At 34.0% G+C, this 11,981-nt stretch overlaps 1 protein-coding gene across 1 annotated transcript; it reads left to right on the top strand.

Moving 5' to 3' along the window:
* Window positions 1-3,741: 3,741 nt before the first annotated feature.
* LOC132060660 (protein NODULATION SIGNALING PATHWAY 2-like) lies at window positions 3,742-5,986 on the top strand. The gene has a single exon (XM_059453637.1). It carries the CDS (start codon window positions 4,266-4,268, stop codon window positions 5,754-5,756), a length of 1,491 nt encoding a protein of 496 aa, XP_059309620.1. The 5' UTR covers window positions 3,742-4,265; the 3' UTR covers window positions 5,757-5,986.
* Window positions 5,987-11,981: the final 5,995 nt, after the last annotated feature.

Raw genomic sequence — 11,981 nt, 5'->3', positions numbered from 1 at the left:
TATGTCGACTTGCGAACAGATACAAAATGATATCTCATCGACTATATCTTTGATACAATATGGCGCGCAATATTGTATAAGATTGTAAGGATCTGAGTTCTACGTCTCTTAAAGCATGCCGACATAGAAATAATTACCAAGTGATATGATATCTTGGCAAGCGTAAAGCTTATTGGACCTGCAGTCCAGACATCAGAAGATGTCATGCCATTTAACTACTAAATGGATGTTGTCACAGTCTATATGTCTTACTTGATAAAATTCAAAAATTTCTGAATGATCCAAAATGCCTGAAGCATATACAAGTTCTTGGGGAACTTGTTCATAATCCTTATATGGATTAAATCAGGTAAGGTGAATGTGTTTTAATCACCTTAGTGAATATTCATTGACAAAGGGTACAAAGATGACCATGTTTACCCTTGTCTCTTTATAATAATTAGAACCTTTCATATTATTGTGCAAGTTGATAACTTGAATATTTTTGGAGCTGTTGGAGAGTTTCCAGAAGTAGTAGATTATCTGCTAAAAGAAGTTGAAATGAGAAAATTATTTTGGTTCAAACGTACCACATATTTGTGCAATCAATGCACTTATTTATCTTGCTATAACTATGAGCATGATATAATTTCTCTCCTTCATAAAGATATTGAAATAAGATCAATTGCATATTGTCAATGAAAGCCTTAATATGAATGTGTTTATCCTAACAAATGTTGCCAAATGTTTTGGATATACAAGGCATTCATCTGATCGACATAAGAGTTTGATCCAGATATGTTATCTATTTGCATGAAGGATTACTGTCTTACCATGCTGTTTTACATGATAGTCAAATCATAGAAGGATAACAACAATTTATGAAGCAAGTCAAGAAGTACTTGGCGTGATTCCAACAATATTATATGGTGATAATGCAACTCTATCGAAGTAATGAAGATGCAAATGATCAACCAGTTCGTTAAATGATCATTTCACAGACCTGATCGCAAAGGCTCTGCCATGATAAGTTGGTATACAAGATCGGAGCGTATCGTCTTCAAGAGCTATGTAATGCTTTTAATCAGGGGGAGTAAAATACGCGATGTACTCTGTTTTCCTTAGCCAAGGTTTTGTCCCATTTTGGGTTTTCTCGGTAAGGTTTTTAATGAGGCAGCTCTCAAAGCGTATTACTAGATATGTGTGCTCTTTTTCCTTCATTAGGACTTTTTCCTATAGGGTTTTTCCTAATAAGGTTTTAACGAGGCATATCATCTAATTAATGGACATCCAAGGGGGAGTGTTGTAAATTGTATGTCCATCTAGTAAACTTGGACACCAAGTATGATTGGACGGCAAGAATACTTGGTCACCAAGTATGCTTGGCCACCAAGCTGTTGCCTTATTTCCTCCTAAAAATAGGAGTCATTTGTAGAATATTCAATGGACAATGAAATCTCTCTTAAGTTGAAGGTTGAGTAATATATCAGTCCCTTTCTATATACATGTCTTTGGTGTATTTACTTTATATTCTTTATTTTATAACATTGGACAAATTTTACATCGAAAATGAAGGAAAAAAGTAAAGTGTTTTAAGACAAATAACAAATTCACATGATGATCACACTTTTGAGATAAAACTAATGATGCATATGTACCAAATATTTAGATGATAAATGTGATATCAGAGCCGACACCAAATGGAGGACGTTGTGTCCCTAAGAGGTATATGACGTTGATGGCTGAAGAAAGCGGGTTTAAGAAAAGAATTGATAGACTTCTAGACTAGCAATTTTCTTTTAAAGGGAGCACATGAAGTAAGTTATCTTTTTAGTTTCTCAATGTGTTCTATTCCCGCTTTAAGACTCAATTAATCCGAATTCACGTCAAATCCCCAAAAACGACTTCATTCTCAAGGCTTAAACCCATTATAAAATAGATTGTAACCGTCTAGAAATATTAAATATACCTCTGCAATTCCATGGAATTTTAAGAGGAAATGACCCTATAGGTTCACTTCCTAATTCTCCGATGTGCATCATCAATTAAGAATAAGGTTGAAGCTTGTACACAATGAAGATTAGAATTAAAAGAATAATTTCTTTCCTTGATCTGTCAGTATACCTACCAAACTAGGCTTTGGAACATAATAGAATAAGAACTATTTGTTAGAATTTCCCCCGCAATAAATAAATGTTTAATTATTGGAAGAATAATTCAAAGTTAGTAAAAAGTAAAATTATTTAGAACTTGATGTTTGCTAGTCTCTTTAATCCATGTTTAAGTAGAATTGTCGAACACTCCCTCTTCCAAATTTATGTAAAAAACTTTAACCTCAATCCAGAAAAGGTATCTTTTCAAGTGAATTTAAGTCCAATATCATATTTAACGGAACATAGTTCCATAAATTTAGAGCGGTTGACCACACGAAAAGATGCCCCCATCTATTGGTTGAAGCCTTCATATATTATTTACATTGTTGTTTACGAATTCAGATGAAAAAGTCCAAAAAGATAAAAGAATATTTTAACAAATTAAATGTTTGACCAATGGAGAGAATTATACTGGAAGAAGTTGAAGTTGTGATGGAATTATCTCGTAGCTAGTTACTGTTATTGGCTTGGCATGGATGAAACAATGAGTGGTTAAGTGGACAAGAATCAACAATTCCATTGGTGTAGAATTAAAAAGTATTAACAACTTTACTGCTTATTTAATAACCTCATGGCTCATGTCCTTGTTTTGACCATCAAGAATTAAGCAATAGAATCAATCAAGTAAATTTCTAGACTAATTAATGGAGTCAACCAGTAAATTATTCTAGTTAAGTCTTTTTCTTTTCGCCTCCCAATTAAACTTCATTTTTCATGTTCTAAGTATAGAACTTCAGAAATATCATTTTTCATGTTCTAAGTATAGAACTTCAGAAATACATTCTAGCTGGTTTTTCACGACTTTCTACTTCAATAGTGGCTTTACTTTTGTCAGATATACTCAAAACCAAAGAGAAAAGGAATCTTTCTTTTTCAATTTATTAGTTTTATTTTCTTTTTCTGATAAACTATTTGTTTGTGTGCACTTGTTCACATTGGAGAATAGAGAATTGCGGTATGCTGAGAGCCTGCAGCGTAAAATTAGTCAATTTAATCCTCACAATATCTAGAATATCCAATTTGCTTGAATTGTGACGTAGTTATTGTTGTAGTAGTATTTTGCTTTTTGGATAATATGCAAAACCATAAAAGAGCTACATATTCTTAAACCTTGCAGCAAGCTTATATGACTAATTTTTTCCTTTGCTCGGTTTCTTTTTATGGAAAATCTTGTAATCCAATAAAAAACAGTTATTAATGCACTTCTATAAAACTGTTTCATGGAATTTAGCAATTGTCTTGATCACGGAATATCATTGAGAAATAGGAATCTGGGTTATCAAACGATTTCCTGCGCAAACCAAAAGCTATGGAACTTGGGTATGACAGAGAAGGATCCAAAATTTTGAGTTTATGAGTTCTGGATTCTAGAAAAGGCAGCTTATTGGGTTCTCAATAAATTATTTATAAATGTTCAGTGAATTTCATAACACAAATACAAGGGCTATTGCATAGCTAAAACTGTAGCTCCGCCTCTGGGGGTGGATGGAATCTTTTTATCTTTTTATTTGGTAACATATGTATTTTTATATTGAGCTTGGTTAATCCCAAAAATATATTTAGTACAATTACTGATTTGGGCAATAAAATGTCCTAAAATGTACTTCTGTAGTAGAAAACTAAGATCTTCAAACACTTGCTGACTTGAGGAAAAAAAGAAGGTGATTAGGGTATCAATGTTGGAGGGTGGGGGAAAGCCATGAACATATTAATCTGTCCTTATTCAAAACTTTTTGTCTATTCCTCTATATACTATTACTATATGCGTGACATCAATTTGTTGCAATTAAGAACTTGAAACCAAATAGAAAAAAAAAAAAAAAAAAAAAAAAAAAAAAAAAAAACATTGAAAACTTCCTTGATGAATGCTATGATACAACACGTCACATTAGCCAAAAGATTCCTCTATTCTTGGCATTGAGCAAACATATTTAATTGTTGTTGAAAAGGGTCTATTAGGACAGGTTGCGTCTACCACGACTTTGAAACCCTTTTTTTTTTTTTTATTCTTCTTGTTATTAGTCGTGTGTATATATAAATCCTGTTCCCTAACACTTGGAAATAGAGCTAACAAGCAACAAAAACTGTCTAAGACCTTTAGACAAAATCTCCAATTTTATTCCCTCTAAAAATATGGAGTGTGAAAATTTTCAGGCAAATTACATTAATCCATTTCTTGAATATAGCCACTTAGAAACCACATTTCCTTGGCAAAATACTAGTATTATGAGCCCTCAACGTTCCATCCAAGATTTTGTGACCGTTGTTAATGATGTTGACATACTAGACTATTTCCCAAATGACTTTGATTTCATCGATGGAGCTTTCGACTCACCCCTTCAAAACTCTCAACAATTGTCCTTATTTTCCAGCCCACAACAAGTTGTTCAGGGCGATACTGAATCCTTGACAGAGGGTCAAAAATTACGTGTCTGCAATCCCCGTCTCAAATTCCTTGAAGATCAGCTCATGGAGGAAACAAGTGTAACTGATCTTCTTCTCATGGGAGCTGAAGCTATTGAAGCTGGAAATCTTGATCTTGCTTCTATAGTTGTCTTGAGACTAAATACAATCCTTTCTGATCAAGAAAACAAAGAAAATTCCCCTGTTGAAAGATTGGCTTTGTATTTCACACAAGGCTTGTTATGCAAGACCTTGAATAATTCACCCGAATTGTTGAATGAGAATCAATATCAACCATCGCCTTCAATGACCGCATTTCAAATGCTTCAAGAAATCTCCCCTTATGTGAAATTTGCTCATTTCACCGCAAATCAAGCGATTCTTGAAGCAACACAAGGGAGCCAACAAGTTCACATATTGGATTTTGACATCATGGAAGGCATCCAATGGCCTCCATTGATGGTTGATTTGGTTGAAAGAGGAGATTCAAATTCCTCTCTAAGAATCACAGCAGTTGTTGGTGACAAGAATAATTCATTCCATGTACAAACAACAGGCAAAAGACTTCAAGAATTTGCTGATTCTATCAATCTTCCTTTCATGTTTGATCAAGTTCTCTTAAAGGACTTGGAAAAAATTCAAGTGGTGGAGGGTAATAACAACTTAATAGTTAATGTTATGATCCACCAACTTCACATGCCACAAAGGGGAAGTTCACTAGTCAAGACTTTTTTCAATGGACTAAGAAGATTGTCCCCTAAGATTATGGTTTTAGTTGAAGAAGAACTCTTCAGTTTGACTAAAATCCCATCCATGTCTTTTGTTGAATTCTTTTGTGAGGCTCTACACCATTACACCACAATATCTGATTCAATTCTTGGAGGGTTTGGTGGAGGATACAAGTTAGCATTAAGGGTCATTGAAAAGGAATTCTTGGGAGTTAGAATTTTGGACTCTTTAAGACAATTCCCTTGTGAGAAATTAGAAAGAGAAAAATGGAGTGAAGGGCTTTATTCTTTAAAAGGTTTTAGGCAAATTCCAATGAGTTCAAGTAATGTGAGACAAGGTAAGCACTTGGTGAGTTTGTTTAGTGGAGGGTATTGGGTGCAACATGAGCATTGCAAATTGGCTTTGTGCTGGAAATCAAGGCCTTTGACAAGTGCTTCCATTTGGGTTCCCACATCATCAAGTCCTAGTCCTTCAAGTTCAATAGCTTTTTAACCTTTTTAATATAAATTTTGGATTTATTATCTAGATTGGGTTTTAGTTAGTTTTGGAGCTTATTGAAATTTTACAATGTAAATATAGTGAAGTAGTTTCGGGAAGATTGAATTAATGAGATTGTATTTCTTGATTATCATTCTAAGTGGGTTGCTGTAGCAACTTGGGGCTAACACAAGAACTACTAATATATTATGGCGTGTTTGGTACGAAGGAAAATGGAAAATATTTTTCCGTAAAGTAAGTGAGTTTCTTCCTTATTTTCTGGTGTTTGGTAAATAAGTAGAAAACATTACCCCAAAAGCATATATATGTAATCACTAGGCAAACACTATTGGGGTTGGCATGAGGGCCTAGGAGTGTGGGGGTAGTGGGGACGTGGGCTATGTGGTTGGGGTGGGGTTGGGGTGTGTTGGAGGATGGGTATTAAACGATTAATGTGGTATACCACTTATGGAACTTGTTTTTCTTATTTCTACTGGTGAAGTCATTTTTTCTCATTTTTAAAGAACTTATTTTTTTTTCGAGAAAATATTTTCAAAAACTTTGACTAACCAAACATGAGAAATTGAAGGATATTTTCCTCCATACCCTTAATCATGTGTCACAGTGAAGGAGGGTGAATTAATTAGGTCATTTGCACTTTTGTCCCTGTTTTGTGTTGGTCTTTAATTTGTGTCTTTCAAATGGGCTGGTCTTTAATTTTTGTTCTTCAAAATCGAATGTCTAGAGGGGCATAAGTTACGCATTATAATATTCACAAGTTATGTCTGCGTCCTTAAAGAAATTATGCTTCGCTAGACATAAGTTCGATTTTGAAGGCAAAAAATTAAGAACCAGCCCTTTTCGAGGCCAAAAATTAAAGACCAGTCCATTTGACGGAAAACCGTGCAATTACTGCGTACAATTTTGCAAAGTTTGGAATTTGATGGGCTTAATTTGGGATAGAATTGATGGGGCCTGGTGGTAGTTTATTCAAAATTTGGGCTGGGCCACATGCCACTAGGATCCTCATCTTAGAGAAAGCTACTTCCAATCTAAGGGTTCTGTTTACCAGAATCCATGTTCTGAAGATGAACGCAACTTCACTTTGTGAATCAATGCTCTATTTAAAATAGTTTGTGGACGAATACCTAATGGGCAATTTGCAGGATTGCCTTATGGCGGTGGTCTTTAATATTTACCCCTCAAATTGGTGGTATTAAATTTTTGTCCTTCGCCTAAAACTCATGAGTTCCGGGTTCGAATCCCGCTCAGTCAAAATTTTTAAAAAATTCGCAAGGCAAAGTTTGGTAGCAAAAGTATGCCTTATGGGGCAGACTTTGCCTTAAGGCATAACTAAAAATCTTTCGGAGAGGGCAGACTTTTAGTTATGACTTAAGGCAAAGTCTGCCCTCTCCAACAAACTTTTAGTATGCCTTAAGGTAAAGTCTGCCCCATAAGGCATACTATTGCATGAAGGCTTGCCGTGCGATTTTTTTTTGACTGAGCGGGGGCTTGAACTCAGAACCTCATGGTATTTTCGGCCACCTTGTTAAGCAAAGGACAAAAATTAAAGACCAACAATTTGAGAGGCAAAAATTAAAAGGGTAATCCGCAGGAAAAAAATGATACCTAATGATTTGGATTTTAATGAGTTTAAGCTTAGAATATGTCGGGCTATAATTAATGTGACAAAATGGGGCGAAGTGCATAAATACCCTATTTTGGAATAGTCATTTAAGTTGTACCCAAGTTTTTTTTTTCTTTTTTGCAAATATATCCGCTTTGAAACGGCTTCAGACATACATCACCGAAGTTGCAAGAATTCGTGTATGAAGTTTGGAAAACTTTGCACAATTTTTACTTGAAGTGCAGCCTTGTGAAGGCCACAACTTCAGTCAGGCCAAACTTCACACATTTTTGAATAAAGTTGTGGCTTGACAAGGCCAAATTTCGTACATCTTTTACTGAAGTTGGCCTTGATAAGGCTTAAGATATATAATGGCTTGCCTAGGTCAACTTTAGACATTTTTTACTGAAGTTGTGGCCTTGGCAAGGCCAAACTTCAAACTTATAATTTTGCACTTCTGACATTTTGACATGAGGTCAGGACATATACATGGCTCAACTTCAGACATTTTCGCATGAAGTTGAGGTGAACAAGTTTGCCCAAAATCAACAACTTGTTATTTAAATTTCAACAATCAAACACACGATTCAACACCTAAATCTACCTCAAATAAGCTTAAATTTGAACATAAGTTTCATCGATCATAAAGAACAAACCTCCATCAATTTGCCAAAACAATGGTAAATCTAACAAACCCAATTTGCAACAATGGTGATTTGCCATTGTTTTCAAGCTTTTCCAACAACGCCCATTTAATTTTATATTATGCCAACTTTTATATTAAACTTCCAAAAGAGAGACTCGGATCCCAAAATATCCACACCTACACATCTAAGGTTGACTCTTCTAAAAAAGCTTGAAAGATAATATTAGCATCGTAACAATGGTTTTCTTCATGGATGTAGCCATCATGAACTTATTGTTCATCTAAAGCGAAATAAAATCAGTTCAAAGGTGAAACAAAATCAATTCAAACCCGGAATCAATGGAACCATTTTCACCCTTAATTCTAGCCAAGTGAAGCTTTTTCCTTCTAGTATTTGATGACAAAGTGAAGGAAATTAGAGTTATTATCACCATCATTGAACCATTTTATACTAGCTTTTTTCCTCCAATATAATTCGTTGTTCTTGATTTGTATGATAAACTGGCATTCACATTATTTAACTCCATCATGTTAGCATTAGAGTTATCTTGAAGACATTTCATCTCCAAGTCATCTAGTTTAGATTGAAGTTCCCTTCTGTTGTCAAAAATGTTGCTAAGAGTGTTCCTGGACCATTAAGTATAGAACCATTCTTATGCAATGGTGGCGAATTGATGATCAAGAAAGCTGTGGAAAATAATTTTGAAGAACAAAAACACAGTGTTAAGGCTTAAGAAGGGGAAAACAGAACGTTCAAAATCAATATTGGTGTTATCAATCAAGGATTCTTCTGTCTTAAGGAGTCACAAAAGTATGAAGAGGGAGAAAATAGTGTAAAGGCTGCTGATCAAAGGGAAAATACGGTGTTCAAATTCAATTGGCCGGGTAGTGTTAATTTTGCATTTGAAAATCCAAAAAGACAATTGCCCGTTATCAGAAAAAGATCACGAGATTTAGCCAACGATACACTTGGTTTCGTCAATCAAGAACGCGTCTTGAACGAAAAATCAGAGGCTACAAGGGAAAAGAAGAAGGCAAAGAAGAACATTGTTAGAGTATTGCCTATTGAATTCAAGAATGTGATCACTGAATTTGGAGGTTCAGTTGAATCGGCTATTTTGGTCATTGAGAAAAGATTGTTCAATACTGATGTTAAACCAGCAGAAGGGAGGCTTTCAATCCCACTAAACCAGATAACTATTGAGTTTCTAAGACCACATGAAAAGGCGAAATTGAATACTTGCCCTGGGGGCAAATTGTGTACGATGAGTGTGATGTTGATTGAGCCTTCGCATCGAATATGTAAAATCAATCTGAGAAAATGGAATATGAAAAAAAGTTAATGGGAGATCAAATTCAAGTTATGTGTTGGTTACTACCTGGAATGACGTGACAAGAAGGAATGCTTTGAAAAGTGGTACTCTGGTTCAATTGTGGTCATTCAGAAAGGATGAAGAGTTGTGTTTTGCACTTGTTAAGGTTTAAGACTAGAGTTAAATTAGTAGCATTTCTTAGTAGTAGCATAATTTAGGTTCAGTCATTCGTTTACTTTGTAATATAATTTACACGCTTAGTGTTTATCAGTTTGAAGGAATTCTTAATAGTAGTTGGCAGTATAATGTTTTCTTCTTGTTGGTGTGCAATTCTCATTAGGTCTCAAAGAGTGAATAAATCAAGATTATGTTGCTTGCTCGTCACTTTAATATAATTTGTTTAATCAAAACGAGAAGTTACTGTTGTTTGACCAAAAACAAAAAAGAGAACACTTTTGTTGGAAAGAATTGTAACATATTTACAAGTTTAATGTTTTTCTAGCTATTTGAAGGAATTCTTATCTCTGTTCTTATGTATTAGTACTAGTTGTTACTTATGATTTCAGTTTGTACTGAAAAATTCAAGATGTGGCACTATAGTGTTTTTGGACTGAAATATAACACTTATTTTATTTTAATACTTGTGGACTGTGAAGTAAAATATTACAAGCAAATTGGCCTTACAGGATCCTTACGGAAGAAAGACATTTTTATGACTAGTTGAGAACTTGAAAATTATGAAATACTCAGAACTGTAAGTGTGATTTTTTTTGTTTTTCATCTAGTGTTCGGTATTGATTTCCGATTAATCCAAGTTCGCACTGTGTAAGGTCCATTTAAGGGGAAACCGCTCCCTAATAGAATTTTATCATACTCAAAATTCAAATCCGAGACCTCAGATTAAGAATGGAGGAATCCTATTTATTTATTTTTAAGATACTGCTTCTCAAACAGATAATAACATAATGAGAATTTTAAGTGCAAGGATGCCAAAGAAAGAAAAAGAAGGAATTGATTCAGGGGGAAAATGAAAAATAAAATCTCCCTTTTGGTACCGTTTTGTGCATTGTAAGTAGGGCTGGGCATAAATACCGAAAACCGAAAAATCGAACCGAACCAAACCGAACCGAAACTTCAACAAATCGAACCGAACCGAACTAGTTTGGTTCGGTGTTTGGTGTCCACCGTCAAAAAACCGAAACCGAAATAGCCGAATCGAAGTTTGATAAAACCGAACCGAAAAACCGAATGCGCACCGAAATTTAATACATTACCCAAAAAAATTAAAATAGTCCAGGCCCATTAAGTTTAAAGCAAAAAAAAACCCAATTGTAACAAGTCCTCTTTTGTATTTGTATCCCTAATTTTTCATTTCAGTTAAGAAAATCAAATATCCTTAACAAAGGAAGGTAACTAGGATGTGTCTTTAGGATCATGTATGTCCTTTATGTGTTTTCTTAATTATTCTTACGGTATGTATATAACACCTAGTAATCCTATATCATGATTATAGTTTTACTTTCTTGTGTATCCTGTTTGTTTGATTTTGATTTCAATTTATCAGTTTTATATTTTATTGCTTTTAAGAATACGAATTAGTGTCAATGGAATCGCTTCTAATATCATATAAAAAAAACCGAATTGAAAAAACCGAAATCGAACCGAACCGAACTTTAAAAAATCGAAACCGAAAGAACCGAACCGAACTAGTTGGGTTCGGTATTCGGTGTCCACCTTCAAAAAACCGAACCCGAAGTAGCCAAACCGAAGTTTGATAAAACCGAACGCCCACCCCTAATTGTAAGTACATATGTAAATTTTATTTTTTTATCATCACATTAAGTTGCATTATATGATAACATAAAAATTAGAGTAATTACCTGCTATAGTTAGATCCTTGTATTAAATAGTTGATAAGAAAATTATTAGTAGGACGTTGAAACAATTTCGAACTCTACCATAGATTAACCTTCTCATAATTAAACCAACAACTTCGTAATACTATCAATTACAAGCACAAACATTAGTAAAAAAAAAAATAATTCGATGCTGTATGAACTTAAAAAAAAAAAAAAATAGAAATAGAGATAAGGAAAAGAGACAATTCATTAATGATACCATTGAGGATACTTGAAAAAGAAGCAAACTTGAGATGAAAGTTTATATGGACGAATACTAATGAAAATCAAATAGATTTATTATATGAGATGAGCAGCTCAATTAATAGATAAAATGACTTTACAACATTGAATTAGCTGGTAAAACTGAGCTAAAAAATAAAATTATTCGGATTTAGCCAAACTACAAATTAAGTTGATTGCTTGTCACTTTAATATTAATTGTGTCCTTTTTTTTCTTTTGGAGCCCTTTTGTTATGTTTAATTAGGCTAAGAATAAGTGCTTAAGGTTAATTACAAGGTTAAAACTGTCGTAGTTTTTAGTGAATGAGGCGTTTATAATTTACTGCCATAAAATCCAAACTAAATCTCCCCCAAAGAAATTTTTCTTATGTAAAAAGAGTTGAGAAGGAAAATCTTGATGTTTCCTAAAATTTAGGATCTTTTCTTGGAGAACAAGGTACTCCTATAAATAAAGGACTCCTCGCTTACCTTAATTTTATCACATTCTTGAGGATAAGAACTTTTACCATTCTC

This window comes from Lycium ferocissimum, chromosome 6 (genome assembly GCF_029784015.1).
Source record: "Lycium ferocissimum isolate CSIRO_LF1 chromosome 6, AGI_CSIRO_Lferr_CH_V1, whole genome shotgun sequence".
NCBI classification, from domain to species: domain Eukaryota; kingdom Viridiplantae; phylum Streptophyta; class Magnoliopsida; order Solanales; family Solanaceae; genus Lycium; species Lycium ferocissimum.
Note: the sequence above shows the minus strand (reverse complement) of the source record. Positions and strands in the feature narration are given on the sequence as shown.